Below are 18,434 nucleotides of genomic sequence, written 5' to 3' on the forward strand. Positions count from 1 at the left end.
TGGTAAAGTCAGACATGGGCAAAAGCCATTGCTTTGGAAAGGTGGGGTAACACAGTTACAAGCATGACCAGCACGTCTTGCTGTCCTTCTGTCTCTCTGCCTGCAATATCACATCCAAAGGGGAAAAACGTTTGGGCCCATATGGCACTGAGAAATTTGTAGCTGTCCCCACTTCTCCCTCTCTCTCTGTGATCCTGGCTGCTTCCAGCACCCAATGTGTTGTTTGTTTGGTTGTTTTTTTTTTTAACAAAACACCATTAAGCTCCCAGACCTCATAAGCAGCTGCTTGTACTTTGCAATGAGAGGCAGGCTGTGAGGTCCCCAATCCACCCACCCACATCCACCTTGCAGTCACCTCTGGTTTACTTTGCTGCAATCACACTGCCATGAGAACAAGGTGCCACTGTGCAGAGACAGACCTGAAAATGCTTATTTTGAAAACCCTGCCCAGCCCTTTACTCTCATATTGGTCCAAAGCTACTGCAGTTTTTGAGTTCATGCCCCAGGTGGCACAGAGATTAGAGTCGCAAAGAGAAACAGCCAGGAGCACCCACAGCAGGATGCTTTCAGCTTGAGACCAAAGCTGCAATATGCTCTGTGTTGGCTGTTCTTCCTCCACTCCAGGCAGTGCTCTGCCAAAGTGTAACTTTCAACATAATTTGTCAAAACAAATAAGGCATGCTTGTACCCAGAAGCCAAATCTTGAAATGAAATGTTCAGACCTCTCAGGCCAGTCAGATTATTTGTTTCTCCCATAAAAAGTTCTTACACCTGGAAATGCAAAGCATGCTCTTGCACAGGAGAACTACTTAATTTTTTTTATTATTATTTTTTTTCCCCAATGTCCAAAGAACTCCAAAGTGCTGCAAATAATTATTTCCTTCCAGCTCTCTCCAAAATAACACCACTGGTGGTGAATCAAGAATCTGTATTTTTCTCTAAAATGAGTTTTATAGCAGAAAGCATGGAACACCTGAAAGCTGGGTTGTGCAGAGAATATTTGAAAGGAGAACACAGGGCTCATTGGTGTGAGGAACTGTCACTTTCTATGATCAACATCTATGTGATATGTCCAGCTTGACATCTTGGCTGGACATATCAAATAGTGCACAATAAAAATTAGTTATCTTCACTTCCAGATAAAAAGTTGCATTGTTCTCTGTCTTCTTCTACTGAGCTCCTTTGCTTGCTTCTTTAAAAACAATAATTCTTAGGGTTCTACTATCATGACTTATTTTCAGCCGTGTCCTCTGCTCACCATTCTTCATCATGCCTATGATACATCAGTAAAAATTAAGGTTTTACACTGTGAATAAGTCTGTTTGCAGCAGATGATTGGGGTGACTTCTTTTAGTCAGTCATACAGCAAACAAGGCTGTGGATTACTAAGACAAGGAAGCAATGCAGTGTTTTGCCACCTTCAGGAGTTACAGATTAAGTTACGAGCAGAAGGTATTAGTGGTTCTGACTTGAGAGAGAAAATTAGGTTAATCTTCTCTTACATTTTCTGTCATCAGCCTTTGTGTTCTCAGCTGATGCCACTTCACTTTACTCTGTTTCTTCTTGATTTTGTGGAGTGCTATTCTATCCTCCCATGGTTCTGCTTGGTTCCTTGCTGGGATCAGGACCCTGATCAGACTCTTCTGTGAAACAGAAATTGTCATTTGCAGAAGCTTACAGTTTCATGCCCTGGGCTTAAAGGTGATTTTCCCAAAGCTATAAGCTTTGGATGCTTTTTCTTTGTTTAAAAAACCAAACCAACCAACAAACAACAAAAAACCAAAACAAACCAGTTTTACTTTTCAAACACCCAGTTCTATTCTTTGAAAGCATCTGGGAGAAGAGTTTAAAAACACTGTGAAAACACTGGCCCTGTGCACTCTACAAGTACTATAACCAACAGGTAGTCTCAGGGTCCAGTCCCCAAGTGTCTCACTCTTTTAGGACTTTTCATGATTATGAGGGGCAAGCTGGACTGAGATTATGCTCTTTGTTTTCTACTGTCAGTGAGAGTTACTGGACAGCACAAAGTGCCCCAGCTACAGCTAATCTCAAGTGAAACTGTCCATTCTTCCAACTCACACTTCCTGAGCTTACCCGTAAAGCAGTTACGGGAGACTGTGTCAAAAGCCTTGCTAAGGTCAATGTAGACTACACCCACTGTTCTCCCTGCATCTACCCATTCAGTCACAACATCATAGAAGGGTATCGGATTAGTCAAACATGATTTCCCTTTGGTGAATCCATGCTGGTTATTCCAGATAACCTTCTTTTCTTCTATGTGCTTAGAGATGGCCCCTAGAATGAGCTACTGCATCATCTTTCCAGGCATGGAGTTGAGGCTGACTGGTTTGTTTTTTTCCTGGATCTTCCTTCTAGCGCTTTTTGAAGACTGGAGTGACACTGGCTTTCCTCCAGTCCTTAGGCACCTCTCCTTTTTTCCATGATCTTTTAAAAATGATGTGAAGAGGCAGAGAAACAACATCAGCCAGCTCTTTCAACTGTTTCCCATCAGGGCCCATGGAATTGTGCATGTTCAGTTTGCCCAAACCAATCTTCATTGACCAGTGGAGAGTCTTCCTTCCTCCAGGCTTTCTCTCTTACTTCCAGGGTCTGGGATTCCCAATGGCTGGTATTAGCAGTAAAGACTGAAGCAAAGAAGGCATTCAGCAGCTCTGCCTTCTCTGCATCCACTGTTACCAGGCCTCCCACCTCACCCAGCAGTGGGCCCACATTTTCCCTATTCTTCCTTTTACCACCAGAAACACTCAGCATAGAATGACTGAAATAACCTGACTTACAGCAGCTTTAAACCAGCCTGTCATTTCACTTGCAAAACCTGACATCTCCTGCAAAGAGGGAATACAAAGAGGAACACCTGTGGGAGGTATCTAACTTGATCACTGTGAATACCTGAGCACAACACTCTCCTCCTTTCTCCACTATTGCAATACTGTAACTGGTCACAATGGAGCAGCTCTGCCTATCCTATCATTTACTATGTTAACAAATTTGGTTAATATACTCCTTTCTCAATCAGTGTTCAGGGGTAATATCAAGAAGGGAAAGCATCCATCTGGAATCACCTTGCTCCTCTTAGAGTATCTGTTTTATTTACCCTGCTCCTAATCAGTCCTTAAAGTTACTGCAGTTTCACTCAAGCAGCAGATCTTCCTAAACATTTCTAAATTAATCCTAAGGTGCTTCTCTAACATCAGACAATGCCAGAGAAGGTTCAAAAGTTATACTGAAAGACCTTCAATTTATGTATTTGTGAGTCATTGCCATCCTTTTGATATAGGTGATGTCAGAAGATGCCTGCAATACTTCCTGGCTATCTGTAGTAGTATTAGATCTACATTTGATATGACAACAGCACCTTCTGACAGCATCTTTTGACAGTGCTGAAATAGAAAGGCTGACAGTTCCCAGATGTTAAAACAGCTTTTTAGGTATTGTGTTACATCATGCATCTTTTGCCAAAGAAAGGGTGAAAAAATCTAGTGTAGAGGCACAAATAGTTCATACCACTTGAAAGAGATCAACTGAGCATCCCAAACAGCTTACTTATTTGCACACAACTGCTGAAGAAAGCAGAATGAAGATCTGAGAGTACATGAAGATTATCTACTGGTGACCAGACAGACTGTGGTATCCCTGGGGAATGCTGCTGTTTAAGTCAGGGATATTGGGGGGCTCCAAACACAGGTCTCATGGTCTCTTTTCCTGGCGTGTGGCAGCTGTCCAGGGCTGAGTGGAAATGAGCCACTTCCCCTCTAGAATGGGTCAGTTGCTTCCCAACTGTGCCCCAGAAGAGCTGGCATACAGCAGCCAGGCCCCTGCTCTTTCAAATGCAGTATGGTCTGGGACTGACCTTCCTGCCACTGCCCATGGTGAAGTAATTTGTTAAAGCCTCCAAGCTGACCCATCCATGCCAGGGATTATCAGAAGTTCTTAATCAGGATACAGAAAGATTCTCGGTGAGACTTTCTGGCCATTTTCCTTCTGCAGCTCAGATGAAAGGGCTGAGCTTCTTTATAAAATCAGGTTTGCATTTACCCTTCCCAACAGATGCATGTGGGGGTAGGATTTTTAGGGAGACATAGCTTCAAAGCTTGAACTGGGCAAGTGCTTTAGGATGGACCCTAAAACACTGGTGAAAAAAGTATTGTGGCTGGACTGTGGCTGTTGTCTGGGAGACCATATCTCAGATTTTACTCCACTGCTTGTCTCCAGTGCCACATCTCACAGCAGAGCTATTTCTGTGCTCAGCAATGTCAGTGGAAGCCCAGGAATAGAGTTCACTAATGCAAAACTGTGTGGAGCTAGGTTAGGGTGAATGAAGACTGTAGTCCCATGGCTCCAAGGAAAGTGTTACCTTTGGACATAGTATCTTGATCCTTTCAGCAGCTAGGCTCTTCTTCTCACAGGGTTGCTGGAGAAAGTTGAGTCTTGGTTGTATCATGTGGGGTGCTAGAGGCTGTAGATTTCACCAAGTTAGAGATTTGATCTGTTTGGTGTGAAGGCTAAAGACTTCCAGGAACAGAGATGCCAAGACAGCAGACCAGAAGGAGAATTAAACCATGCTTTTAGGGAGGTATAGGGGAGACAGCGCAGGATTCTTCTCCACCACCTCTCCTGACTGCTAAAGGAGAACCATTTATTTTCTGCTTATGGGAAAGAGACGTTGTAGGATTAAACCTTGGAAGGAAAATTCAGGAAATGCTGAGTAGGTATGAATACAGTTTCAGAGCCAGGACTATTTTGCCTCAGGGATGGACCCTTTTGTTCCTTTACAGGTGAACCATCACTGAACATAGGCCCAGCTAGGTCTTGGCCATCCCTACCTGCCCCAAAAGTAGGATCTGGATTGTAAGCACAGGGTCATCTGTTCAATCAAAGAGACCCATGGGCAGAAGATCTAGCAATTCCTTTGTAAAAAATGGCTATCAGGATTCCTTTGTGAACAATGGCTATCAGGTCTACTTTGACTTGCCACAGGAAAAGAAGCAACAGACTTCATCAAATCTCTAACTAGCAATGTGAAAGACTAACATGACAGGTGTGCCAATCATGGTTACTTTCTTCTTCCCTTTTTACTGCTGGTTCTTCAGGGCTGGGAAAATTCAGCCCTAGTGTAGGTCTGGGCTGCTCCAAGGCTTTGGGGCTTTCTCCCCCTGAAATGACTACAGCACCTGCACCTAACTGGGCTGCATATATCTATCTGCCAGTCCATTTCACAGGTATCTTGTGACATATGATTGCCTAACACTGATAACAGAGTGAAAGACCATGCTCTATTTCTGCCATCCTTACTTTCCAACTGGATACTTCACTCTGCCTTGAACAGAAGTCCTGCCTCTGTCCCCTCACCCACTAATCACCCAGCAAATGAAGGTGATGCACACCCAGCCATCTTTCTTTCCTGTCACCAGGGGAAAAAAAATGAACTTCTTCCCAGTCTGCTCCTGAGACAACAGTCTCCATGGCAGTTTTCTGACCTCTGTTCCTGAGTTTACAGCACAAAAAAATGGGAGTGTGGATTCCTCTCCTGATCATTGGCTAGGATCTTGAGTCAGATAATACCAAGTTGTTTCCAAGTTCAACCAGATGACAATTTTCCAAGGATCTGTGAAAAATTCTAGCCAAAGCCATTTTAAATGGACCACTTCAGGCCTTTGAGGTCTGGTTGCATCAAAATGTGTAGAATTTATGGAAGTTATTTAGTGATTTGTGGAAGTAATTAAACCAGTGCTATCACCACTGCTGTGTTTCTGTTACATGGAGCATGCTGGAATGAGATCAGCCAGCTTTCCTGACACCTGAGTTCTTGGTTTGCCCTGCTTCTGCCTAGCTGTTGGCTCTGCTGTCACAGGGAAGTGCAACAGAGACCTTTAAATTTATCTTATCCTTGGGACTGTGTTATCTAACCCAGCTGCATCATTCATTTGCCAGGGAAAGCTGTGCTTGCCTCTTGAAGCAATTGCAGCACTGATTTCAGAAAGGCCTGAGAACTTCATTATTATGAACAAGCTTTTTTGCTGCTAAGGCAGTGGGCAGTGGTATTAAGAAACAGAGCTGGAACAAAAATTGCCTTGGAGCTTGTATTGAACTTTTTGCTTTTCTTGCAAGCTGCAGGAGGGAGAGCTGGGGGTGGGAGAAGGCTGCTGTCTGAGACAATGTCACATACTCTCCTGCATCAACCCATCATATCAGGCAAATGAAATGGTCCCTGGTATTTTGCCACAGCAGCTTTCAAATGTCTTTAGCCTTGTGGGTAATTCCTCTTTACATTCCAGTGCATCAAGCTCACCTCTGGTAGGAGGAAGCTGTACTGACACTTAGGAGATATGTTTGAAGTTTTAGTTCTGGCATTCAATATTTTAATTTCTTTCCTGTGTGGCATGCTTAAATTTAGCACTCAGCAAGGGTATACTGTGCTTTTGTAGGAATGAAAAAAAAGTGGTCTTGAGGGCTGAAGAGGACACTGAAAATTAAGCCTAACCCCTTGAGCAGTGTTGGGGCAAGGGAGGGGGCCTGGTGACAGTTCCTAAGAAGGTCCGGTGACACCATGAGGACAGCATCTCCCTCCAGCTGCTCTGCTGGTACTGCAGGGTGGCCCTGAGCTGGGGATGCTGGTGTTCAGTGGATCTGGTCAGGTCAGCACCTCACTGTTCTGGCAGCAAGTGGGGAGCAGGTCCTTGGAAGGAGGCCCTACATTCTTCTCTTCCTTCACGGGAGAGGAGGGAGCTGAGCAGATACACCAGCAAGTTCAAAGGCCTCAAATGCTCCAGTGTGGAAGACCAGCGAAGATGTTTGGATGTGATGCAGAGCTTCTCCAATGTAGATCTTGAGGCATGGTCAAAGAATATAATTTGCCTTTCATTTGGTTTTTTCCCCTGCTAACCAAGTCCTTACTTTCCTTGCAGCTCAGTATTTCGCGAGCATCATGGTCATTGTTGGTCTGTCTGTGGTGGTAACAGTGCTGGTTCTGCAGTTTCACCATCATGACCCGCAAGCAGGCAAGATGCCCAAATGGGTAAGCAGCTTTGATGGTAAATACTCAACAGTCTGTTTAAAGGAAAAAATAATCTAAAATCTGTAGTAAATTCATTACAGATAAGGGGCAGAAGTTTTTCTCCATTAATCAAAGAGTCAGCTACAGACAGTATGTGTGACACTCTTGCTAGTAGAGGGAATGAACAAACATACTAAATTTCATTTTTCATTAAAAACTGTTCCTGTGTTTTGGGTTTTCTTTTTGGGTTTTTTTTTTTTGAGTTTTCTTTGAGGTGTTTGAGTCACAGCAGAACACTTTGTAAGTGCTAAACCCATGAGCATCACCTTTGTTTTCTAATCCAGCAGACACCAGCATTGACAAAATGCAACACTTCAAAGCACTAAACACTTGTCTCTTCTGGGCAGTTTGTCTGCTTTGTTCCCTTACAGAGGTCCTCACTGCAGAAATCAACAGAGCTGTAGTCTCCCAAAATAAAAACAGGAGTTTACTTTTGCCCTCATTAAACTCCATGTGGTTGGTGACTGCCCATCTCTCTAACCTGTCTGACCTGCCTGCCCTCGAAGGAGTTGACAGCTCCTTCCAGTTTTGTATCATCAGCAAACTTAATTAGAAATCCTTCGAGTCTTGCACCCAAGTAATGGATGAAGATGTTGAAGAGGACTGGGCCTAGGATGGAGCCCTGCAGGACCCCACTAGTGACCAGGCACCAGCCTGATGTTATCCCATTCACTGTCACACTTTGTGCTCGACCTTTTCCCCTCTCCTTTTCTTAAGAATAGGTTTTAGAATAAGCAGGGTATACTTTGTATTTACAAAAAGAAAAGGAATTAAAGCAGAAGCAGATACAGCCATAGCCAACTATCTAGCCACCCTGGTTTCACAGAATTCTGGTTGTACAGCATCTTCTGGGACTTCATTCATCACGTTTGTCATGCTATATAATTTATCTGAGGTTATGTTGAATGTTATATTGTTACCAATGTACACCTGAGCAGAGAGCAGCTCTCTAATTTAGCCTTCAAAGATAAACTGAAGAATTAACGCAAATCAAAATAAATAAATAAATAAATAAATAAATAAATAAATAAATAAAGTCTAATAGCAATTAAGCCTACTAACAATTATTTCTCATAGTGCTTTATCATTTAAAATTACCTTAGTTTCAAGACAGCAGCGCATGTGAATTTTGGGTGAACTTGCATTTAAGCAAGACCTGAGGGCACAAATCTTAGTTAACATGCTTCAGATGTCGATATGGACAGGGTATGTAGCAGCATAACAGCTCTCATGGAAAATGTCATTGTGTCATCTGCCTTTCAGAGAGTCTAGATACGGTGGCTCATGTTAAATCTTCTCACAGGCCCTGCAAGTCAGCTCTTTTGCTCCCTTGGCTGCAAACATAGCGTGCGATGATTTCTCACTCTTGAGGAACGCTGTTCAGTGGCCTGACAGCTGAACTGGCATACATTCAAAAAACAAGATCAGGAAGCAAAGACTGTGGAAAGCACTACTGGGAAGTGCAGGCAAGCTGACAGGGCTAGGAGATCTCAAGAGAAGAAGGGTGAATGACAAGTGTGTAGGGAAGAGGCTGACCACACAAAAGTGCACATTAGTCTTCTGCAAGGCATGGACAAGGCTCATGTCAGAGTCTCATTATTTATTTGTTTTTCCCAGTCCAGCTATGTCAGGTGTTTCTCACAAAGATACTCTGAAATATTTTTTGTTCAATAAAAAACCAGGAATCTAAGATAACAATCTGCAGATAGAAGGAAATAGCTTACCTGAAATTTATTCTCTGCAATTCCAGACCCAGCAAATATCCCTACCATCTACTTACTCCCCACAACCTCCTCATCTTGGCAGAACCAGACATTTGTTTATTGCAAAGCTCTAACCCTAGTTAGTTGTGACAGGATAGTTCTTACCTGCTTAAATGGAATTAGCTGCTGGAGTAAGCTGCATGGTAAGACACTGGGCTTGAGTAGTCGCAGCTTCAGACCTAGAACATTTAACTGTTTGCATTGCCTAAACACTCCCTTTCTAAACTGTTTACAGTTGAACGGCTTATTTTCCCTGCCTGTCTCCCCAGGACTCTGTGCTTGGCCTTTGAACCATAAGAGGGATGAGAGGTTTATAGTAGTATTTTGCTTCTCTGTAGGTGCTGACTTCTTCCCTTCGTAAGAGAATTGTGCCTTTCTTTCTATTAATCTTTGCTGGCTCTTTAAAGCAAATTCTTTCCAAAAGAAGAGTTTAAATCTGAGGTGTTCAATCAGGGCATTTTTGGCTACTCAGTTGTGAAATGAGAGTGGCTGGCTAATTGACATTTTCCATAATGTCTGCTGAGATAGCATGAAGAAGACACTAAAGAAGTCCTAGGCCAAGGTTCAGAAGTGAAACTGGAAGTCATGTTTGTTCTTTCCTGGATTATTTGACTTGCATCCAGAATGATAGAGTGATTAAAGATGCTATCTATCTTCCTGAAGGGAGTCTCAAAAGCATATTGAGTAGTGTCCTTTTCTTTTGTACATAATGCTTGAAGGACTTTTAAATTACAAGATATTACTGATTTAGTCTGCTGCCCTTCCCACAATATTGCTGATTTCACAGCCTTTTTGCTGCCGTTCACAGCAAACAGCGATAACTTTAGGAATCATGGCAGGCTCTAACTTCAGACAAGACATCTGAAGATAAGTTCACTAGGAAAAGGTGCTGGAAAAATTCTGGAATTAGCTCATTTGATGACCCTGACAAGCAACATATGGGTTACAATCTGTCACGTGCAGGTTAGAACACTCTTCTGATGCACCACAACAGTTATACACAGGGAAATGACAGCAGTTAATAGTAGCAATCAGATTTCAGACTGCCCAATTTAATTGATTTACCATTATTCTTTTGAAAAAAGACCTGCTGTAGTATGCGGCTGAACTCCTCAAAGGAATATTAAAATGGTTTTCCAGTAAAAAGCCAAAAAAACCCCAGCCAAGGCTGTTTATTTAGGCTTAAACAATAGAGACATGGAATGTGCTAAAAAAAGCTATTAGTCTGTTGCATAAAGGTTCTTTTTCAGCTGAATCAAAACATGGGTCCCCAAAATATCCAAATATATATCTTTTCATACTACCTGAGAAATGGTTGAAAACCATGCAGATGGTTTTGTGCCCTCTTCTCAATTGCAGAGATCTGGGATTGTTTGCTAAAGACAGAATTTCAAGAACCATTTTATAAAGCAAGATTTTACATCTGTTTCGCTTTATAAGATAAGTGGGGATTGAACACCTCTGTGTTCAATACGTATCTGAAAAAAAGGTCATTCTCAGGAAGAAGCCAGACCCCAAAAGCACCATTTGAAAGCAGATAGCTGGGGAACATAGAAAGCAGTCTGTCTTTCTGAAGTACCACACAGACTAACTATAGCAGTCGTGAAATACATTAAAAATGTAATGTTTTTCTTTGTGATTTTTAAATGTACAAAAGCTCTGTTTATTTCTATTATGATCACTGTCTTTCAGGTCCGTGTCATCCTGCTGAATTGGTGTGCTTGGTTTTTACGAATGAAAAAACCTGGGGAAAATATAAAGCCCCTCTCTTGCAAATATAGCTATCCCAAGCGTCATCTGAGCGTAAACAGCATTGAGATGAATGTCCTCCCTGGGCACCAGTCCAGCAATGGCAACACAATCTACAGCTACCACACGAGGGACAATCCATGCTGCCCCCAGAAGAATGATTTGGGTAGCAAGAGTGGAAAGATCACTTGCACCTTACCAGAAGATTCTGAGCTTGTTCAAAAGAAAGATTTAATGGATACTCTGCCGGTGATCGTGAAGATTCTGGAGGAAGTTCAGTTCATAGCAATGCGATTCAGGAAACAAGATGAGGGTGAAGAGGTCTGCAGTGAGTGGAAGTTTGCAGCTGCTGTTATAGACAGATTATGCCTGGTTGCATTTACCCTTTTTGCCATCATTTGCACATTTACAATACTCATGTCTGCTCCAAATTTTGTGGAAGCAGTTTCAAAGGATTTTGCATAAGGATTTCAAGGATGAGCATGGTAATTTAAGAGTGAATATTGCCAGTAATTTTGCTAGGTAATTTAACTCAGAGAAGTGTACTTATATGTGCTAACATACACAGAAGGGGATGAAAATTATTTCAGGAGATAATTATTCCTGATGTTAGTGATTGTAGATACTGAATAGTAAACATGTTGAGCTTTGTTACTTACTTCATAGACTAGTTACACATGTAATTATGTCATGATCTGTGGCAAATTATAGACAAGCATTCCAATCTGCAATATATTTATTACAAGTTAACACTAGTATCAATGTGTTACTATGAAATTGTGAATTTTTAGATATTGTTAACAATTTACATGATCAGTTATGTCTATAAGATTTACAGCATTTTGTTGTTTTCAGGATATTTGTGGTTTGTTATTTTTGTTTAGTGCGGCTGTGACATTCACTTCTCAAATTTGACAGATGTATCTCCACAGTCTTATAATGCTGTATAGTGCATTTACAAAAATAAACTAGGTCTTATGAGGTCTTAATATTGCAGTGTCTGGAATGTTTTCTCTGTAAATATGGTAGCAAAATGTATTTTTCCTAGAATATTATCTCTTTTTTTGTTTGTTTGTGGGGTTTTTGTGGGGTTTTTGTGGGGGGTTTTTTGTTTGTTGTTGTTTGTTTTTTTTAGTTAGGTGATATTCGTTGTGAGATTGGAAAATAAATTATTCTCCATGCTGACAATCATATATATCATTAAGATTGCCTTCCTAGCTCTACTGCTTCTTGACTGTTGCTGTCATCCTGAGAGGCTACTTAATCAGAAGTCTCTGATCTCTTGGGACACAGTTGCTGTCCTACTCCTGACTAACTCTGTGTGACTGGGTTAAAAATCTTGGCTCTGCTTAGTCTATAAGAAATCTGACACAGATACAATTAGGCTCAGATTTAGTGTTTAGTCTATGCCACTGAAGTAGTATTTTTCAAAATTCCCTTTCCAAGTTGACCAGTATGGTTTTGTGAAAAGAAGTGTGTAAAAGACTGATTTTACTTTGCTTAAATTTAGTGTAGCAATGTTTACTATCAATTTGTTGTTCATGAGTACTCTCCTATAATGTCTACATATTAATGAAAAATAATCCAGTTATGCCACTCCCCTGGAAAGTAAGGGCAAAAAAACCTATTCTCAACCACATCTTCTTACCGCTCACTCTCGTGGGTAGGAATGACATCTCTGTTGCTGTGACTTTATTTTGCCTACTAATCACAGCAGAGCTACCTTTCCTCTTGGAGCTAACACAACACTTCTCTGAATGTCCACTAAAGGAAAATAACAACCTATTTTATTGTCTGGCTGACATTCAGCTTCCTGTACTTGTAGTGCTCGCCTGCATAAACTGACATTTTCCATTCTGCATGAAAGACAGGATCCTCCCCGCCATCACTGATAGAGAGAAATTAGCAGATCATGGCACTATTACTCAGTGGAAAGTATTTCCATCTAAAAGGTGATGGTGAAGATGGCATTCTACAGAATTTCTGCAGAAATATACAACTGTTTCTTTTAGAATAAAGCACTGGAGCTTTTTTTTCTATGTTAGGTGGTGATGGCTGGCTTATTCAGGTAGAGACTTCATTGTAATGTTACCTCTGTAATTGTGAGATTAAATCACCATACCAATGGATTTATGACATTACTTGGAGCTATATTAGAAGAAGCACCTAAAAGATATTGGAGGTACTGGCTATAGTGATCTTTTTTGTATTTCACTTAGGTTTTGCACTTATTGAGGAAACTTCAGTTCCAGATGCAGCTCAAAGGGGTAAAAATGGCTTATAGTAAAAGCCTCTACTGAAAATTCAATACATATTTCAGAGATCTTCAGAGGGCATTAGTGCCCTAAGTAGCTCTTTCTGAGCCTGCAGGACAAAACTGCCATGATGTCAACTTCTTTCTCCTGCCCATTTTACTGCTTCTACTTACAAAATTGACCTTGCTGAGGTAGAGAATGCAATTCAAAAGGGGGTCAGCTAATAGATACATCTAACCAAAGACCAGAACAGGTCTAGGGGTTTGGGTTAGTGATATCAAGCTCTGCTCTTGAACAGCAGCCAAAATGCTCAGTATAATTTACTGCTGTAGTTATGGGGGCAACTAATAAACAAAAAGTCTAAATATCAAATTACTTCTGCAGCTTGTGATGCAGGATGCTGAGTGACCTTTAGAACACTTGCTCAGGTCCACTTGCTCAGGGACCACTAATGTTTTTTGCTAGAAAATCTCCATTTTTGAAAGTAATCTCCAGTGACAAGTTAAAAAGATAAAAGCTAATGTTAAAGCACACAGTCACAAGAACCTGCCATCCCAATGCAAAGCATGTTTCCTTATATAAACATAGACTTGTTGTATAAGGATATTTTTAATTTCATGCATACATCCTTGAATCAGAAGTACAGAAACTATTTTAAAACAATAGCATAAAATTAATTTTAATAATTTTATTTATTTTATAAAAGCCAGAGTAAATTAAAAAAATCCATTTATAGATTATTTCTTTATACTGTTAGATTTCAGAGCTGGGTTGTGTTTTATAGAATGGTCCTAAAACACAGATTGTTTCTGCAGCATGCACTTTACAAATCCTTAAGTTAGACTGACTGCTTGTTGCTCACTTTTTTATCACAGAGGAAGGCAAATCCTTTTGAAATCCAGTTGTCACTTGGCCTTTTGGAAGGTAATGACAATGTTACCAAAATATTTGTAGAATGTGTATAGTAAAATCTGTAAATTGGCACAGAAAAATGGTTACTGTTTAAATAGAGCATTGCAGAATAAAATTTGAATGACTTAAGATTTTCTGGAAAAAACAGAACCTTTGGAAACATTGATGCATCATCTGTGTATGCTAATTTACAGCTCTTTGTGACATCACTAGTTAGTGTCATAGAGGATCTGTTCAGGTATAAGATAATTCTAAAAGAAGGAAAAAATCTCAAATAGATTACAAACAGCAAGTGGCAACAAGAAAGTAACCTGTAATACCCTTTACAAAATCCAGCAATTAAACAAATGTTACACAAAGAGTGATGGTCTTACCCACCCCCCAGTCCTCTGGTAACATGTTAGTAAAGGTTCTTGAGTACTTGCTCATCCTGAGGAGTATGCTTTTTTCCCAGAAAACATGGCAGATTTCTGGTATGGAGGTATTCAGCATTAGATGATGAGAATCTGCCCTGATTGATTAATCAAACATAAAGGACTGTAGATATTATCAAGCATAATTTTGACTTTGAGCTTTTTTTGAAGCACCTTAACTATCTTAGCTCAAATACTTAAATATACCTGAAATAATTTGTTTTCCATTCTTATTAGAATATTTTAATCAATCTTGAAAGCTCTGTAATTTTACCTGGCAGATGAGAAGTACAGCTGTACAATTTCCCACAGTCACTATAAAGTATATAGTAGAGCAAAGTTACACCATTCTTTCAATCAACAGTAACATTTTAGTAGTGACAATAATCAAGAAACAGAGGATCATGAGCTAAAACCGTTTTCTTACTCTAATTTACCATGTGCCCAGGAGAAGAAGATGGTATACATCATAGAATAATAGAATCATAGAACTATTCAGGTTGGAAAAGACCCTTGGGATCACCAAGTCCAACTATCTTCCCTACTCCACAAAGTTCTCCCCTAAACCCTAAACCATATCTACCAACAGCACATCCAAATGACTCTTAAACACATCCAGGTATGGTGACACAACTACCTCCCTGGGCAGCCTATTCCAGTGTATTGAATGTTATCATCAGAAGAATGTTAATAAAGAACAGGACTAATCTGGGATTTTAAACAATACAAGTGTCAAATACTGTCAAATGCCTCCATAAATAAACTCAGGAGAAATAAGTTAAAATCTATTTCTTCTTGTGAGGTTCCTCTTGGTAGAATTTGGAAGAAGAATTTGAAACTCCGTAATACACTTGGTGAGAGTACTTCTGAGTTAAGAGGTTGCATTGAGTGGTGACCATCTGGCTGGAAGATTTACTCTTCCTACTAGAATCATAAATCCAGATTGGGACTTTAAGCAAACTGAGGGTTTCTTAGTCTCCTGTTCTGTTCTGTTTTGTTTTGTTTTGATTTTTAACTCACACAGAATGAGGGAGGACACAAAATACATGAAAACAGCTGGCTCCCTTTGCTTCTTTTTGAATGAACCTGAGGCTACTTAAGAGTGAGTTTATACAGGTTTTTCAGAGACAAGAGTAGAAGTGTCTCTTGGGTTTATGTTTGATATCATACCTGTTAAAGCATTGTTAGCTGACTTAGTATCAGCATAAATCTTCTTTATGGTGATATCATTATTATTATTAGTAATCAAAGCCCTAATGTTCACCAGTCATGACACAGTTATTTTAGTATCGGCAAGATCTTGATCATGTCAGAGTAAGAATTTTGAAAGACAAAGTTTCCGTGCAAATAGCCGTTGATCTCTTCAACCAGAGGATTATAAGTCTAATTTATAGTAATTGATGAGATGGGACTAGGCCATAAATCATTTTCTGATTGGTACCTTCACAGGCTCATATTACTTATTAATTAAGAGAGGGGAGGGGGAAAGGACCAGTGTCACTCTGGATGCAGATTTCTCAGGTGTCATCGCTTCCATCATTTTGGCTCATCGCTACGACCCCAGGCCACAGAATCTTCATCCGGTTCCAGAAGTCATGCTAATTGCCAGTCATCAAGTCTGCAGTCAAGATGCACAAGACATATCCAGAGTTTTTTCTTGGCCAATACCTTGGATAACACAATGGTCTATTCCTTCTGCCCCTACTCCTTATCCTGGGTAAGAATCACAGTGATTATCTTGCTGTCTTTTGCAAGACAGTCCCTCTGGGGGGGGAAGGGGGGGCAGTAGACAGACTGGCAGGACTGCATTCCTTTTGTTAAATTTAACAAAAGGCTCTGTCCTGTTGTCCCACAAGGCCTCCCTAAGTAAAAGATAGTTTTAACACAGTCCACATGGACTTCTCTGACAAAAGGAAAACAATTGGCAAGAAAATGGAAAAGGCTACCTGGAGAATCACCATCATCAAAAGTGTCTAAAAGACACGTGGATGTGGTGTTTAGGAACATGGTTTCAGCACTGGACTCAGTTGAGTTAGGTTTATGGGTGGACTTGATGATCTTCAAGGTCTTTTCCAACAAGAATGACCCTGTTTGTTGACAAAACCCATGCACAGCTCCCAGTACAGCTCACACAGGAGATCTTTTCAATGTAAAGGATGGAGGTCTCTGTGGGGAATGGCTTGTCTCCTCCACATAAAACTATACAAAAATGCCTTTTGGGACCAGCACATGCTATGGGCAAAAGGGCTGCTGCTCCCTGCCTTCTTGCTGGCTATTCAAGGAAATAAACAAGGGTAAACCTGTTTGTTTGACTGACAGATCCAAAGGCGGGAGATCCCATCCAGGCTGTGAACCATGGATACAGAACTCCGATTGGCTAAGGCCTATATGCAAGTGAGAGATTGCAATGTGGCACCAACATGGACAATGCACCATAGACTGTAACAGGTAGTGCCTGCTTGTGGCTTTTAGGAATTGGCAGTGACAAAAGGAAGGTTTTTATGTTAGTGGTAGTGTGGGTATTCTCCTAAACAGGAGAATCTGAGAAATTTTAGAACCGTGTGGCATACATAATCTCAAGCACTTTCCCAGCTCAAAACCCAGTGTTTGAAATGCTCTGTTTGTCAAAGTCCCTTGGGCATTCTTTAAAGCTGTGTCCACGGCATACTACCACTCTAACAAATCTCTCTGCTAAACTCCTCCTGATGCTGAATTTAAAACAAATGTGCACTGGGACTGAGTGAGCCAGGATACTCCAGCACAAACAGATGTAACATCAGCAGAAATTACTGCCAGAGCTTCAGGTTCTCAGCAGGGATGTTTGAAAGCCCAGTAGTGTTTGTGTAATGAGGAGGACAGCTAGAGAGTTAGGTCTCTCTAATTACCTTCAAGTTCCATCAGTGTAAAGTGGAATGCTGCTTCTAGAAACCTGATAGATCACATATCTGGGAAAGCACCATTAACCAATGCTAGAGGAAAGCACTACAGATTGGGCAGATGAAGGGAATGAGCAGATTTCAGAGGCTGGTACAGTGCAGTGACCTGGAAGGCTCAAGCCATGGAGCTGCTAACCATCATTAGTGCCACAGGGGATGTGCTTCAGCCTGTTCTTCCTACTGCCCTTTGGCCTTGAAAAATTGCAGCAGGTTGAAACCAAGTGTCCCAAAACAGAATTGACTCATCTAATGGTAATAACATTACTATTAGTAGCAGACTTTTCAGTGGGTGTGCTGTGTGAATTTTGCATTTAAGTTTCTTGTTACCTTTGGAGAATGGACTATGCAGCAAATTTGGGCCAGCCTCCTCTTCTGTATCTCTGAGCAGCTCTCGTAGTTAAAGCTGAGAGACATCATATTCAGCATGAGATTTCAGTTCCATCTAGAAAGGCTATCATGAGGACCTTGTACCAAACTTACTGTGAGCTGTAGGAGATATGCTGCATTGACCCACATAGCAGGAATTGATTGTTTAGAAAACTATGGTAGATGTTATCTCCTCTGACATAACAAAAAAAAAAAAAAAAAGGCTTTTTTCAGGGTTCCCAAGAAATCCAAAAACAAGATTTAAAAGTGTTGTCACAAAACCAGAAGTGGACCTTATATGCCTCATTCATAACCAAGATTTTGAAACAGTTGCCTCTACAGGATAACAGGCTTTTACTGCAAAAAAAACAGTGTCAGGTTCTGGTACTTGTGTATTTGTGAGAGAATGTCAATAGCATGAAGCAGCCAGATTTACAACATGGGCAACTAAGACTGCCAAGTAAAAATTTGGGCTTTTGGAAAACTAAGGGTTGGTGATAAGCATCTATAAAGCAGTGAAGATTCCTTTGAACTTGGCAGAGCTCAATAGTGAGAGAGAAGGAGAATCTTTGTTTGAGAAATGCCTTTTGCAAAGTTTCTGGGGATGCATTTCAGGGCATGTAGCTTGTCTGCACACAAAGACTAACTGATCTTCCAAAACTGGATGAGACAAAAAATTAGCCATGCAGCTGTCCATAATTTTCTGTTGAAGAATGGCTTGAGCAGCAGGGCCATGGGCCCTTGCTATCTCCTTGAGAGGCCTTGAGAGTGTAACACAAATAGCAGCTGTACAAGCAATCTCTTTTTTTAGCCTAACACAAGTATAAACAATCTCTCTGTTAGCTTAAACTAACTCAAGGACAAGGTAGAGAAGTAGAATAATAGAAAACAAGGAAGAACCCTGGAACTCAGATGTGTGTTACTATCCAGTAAAATCACTGCAAGTAGTTACCATCCAGTGA

General features: G+C 40.8%; 1 protein-coding gene across 1 annotated transcript in view; it reads left to right on the plus strand.

Moving 5' to 3' along the window:
- LOC127395557 (neuronal acetylcholine receptor subunit alpha-7-like) overlaps positions 1–11,544 on the plus strand; it is a 62,284-nt gene extending 50,740 nt beyond the window's left edge. Inside the window, exons 9-10 of the mRNA XM_051642698.1 lie at positions 6,930–7,039; positions 10,534–11,544. Of these exons, the coding sequence (XP_051498658.1) occupies positions 6,930–7,039; positions 10,534–11,055 (632 nt within the window). The 3' untranslated portion in view covers positions 11,056–11,544. The remainder of the gene's footprint in view (positions 1–6,929; positions 7,040–10,533) is intronic.
- Positions 11,545–18,434: the final 6,890 nt, after the last annotated feature.

The sequence above is a fragment of the Apus apus genome, chromosome Z (assembly GCF_020740795.1).
Source record: "Apus apus isolate bApuApu2 chromosome Z, bApuApu2.pri.cur, whole genome shotgun sequence".
Taxonomy (NCBI): domain Eukaryota; kingdom Metazoa; phylum Chordata; class Aves; order Apodiformes; family Apodidae; genus Apus; species Apus apus.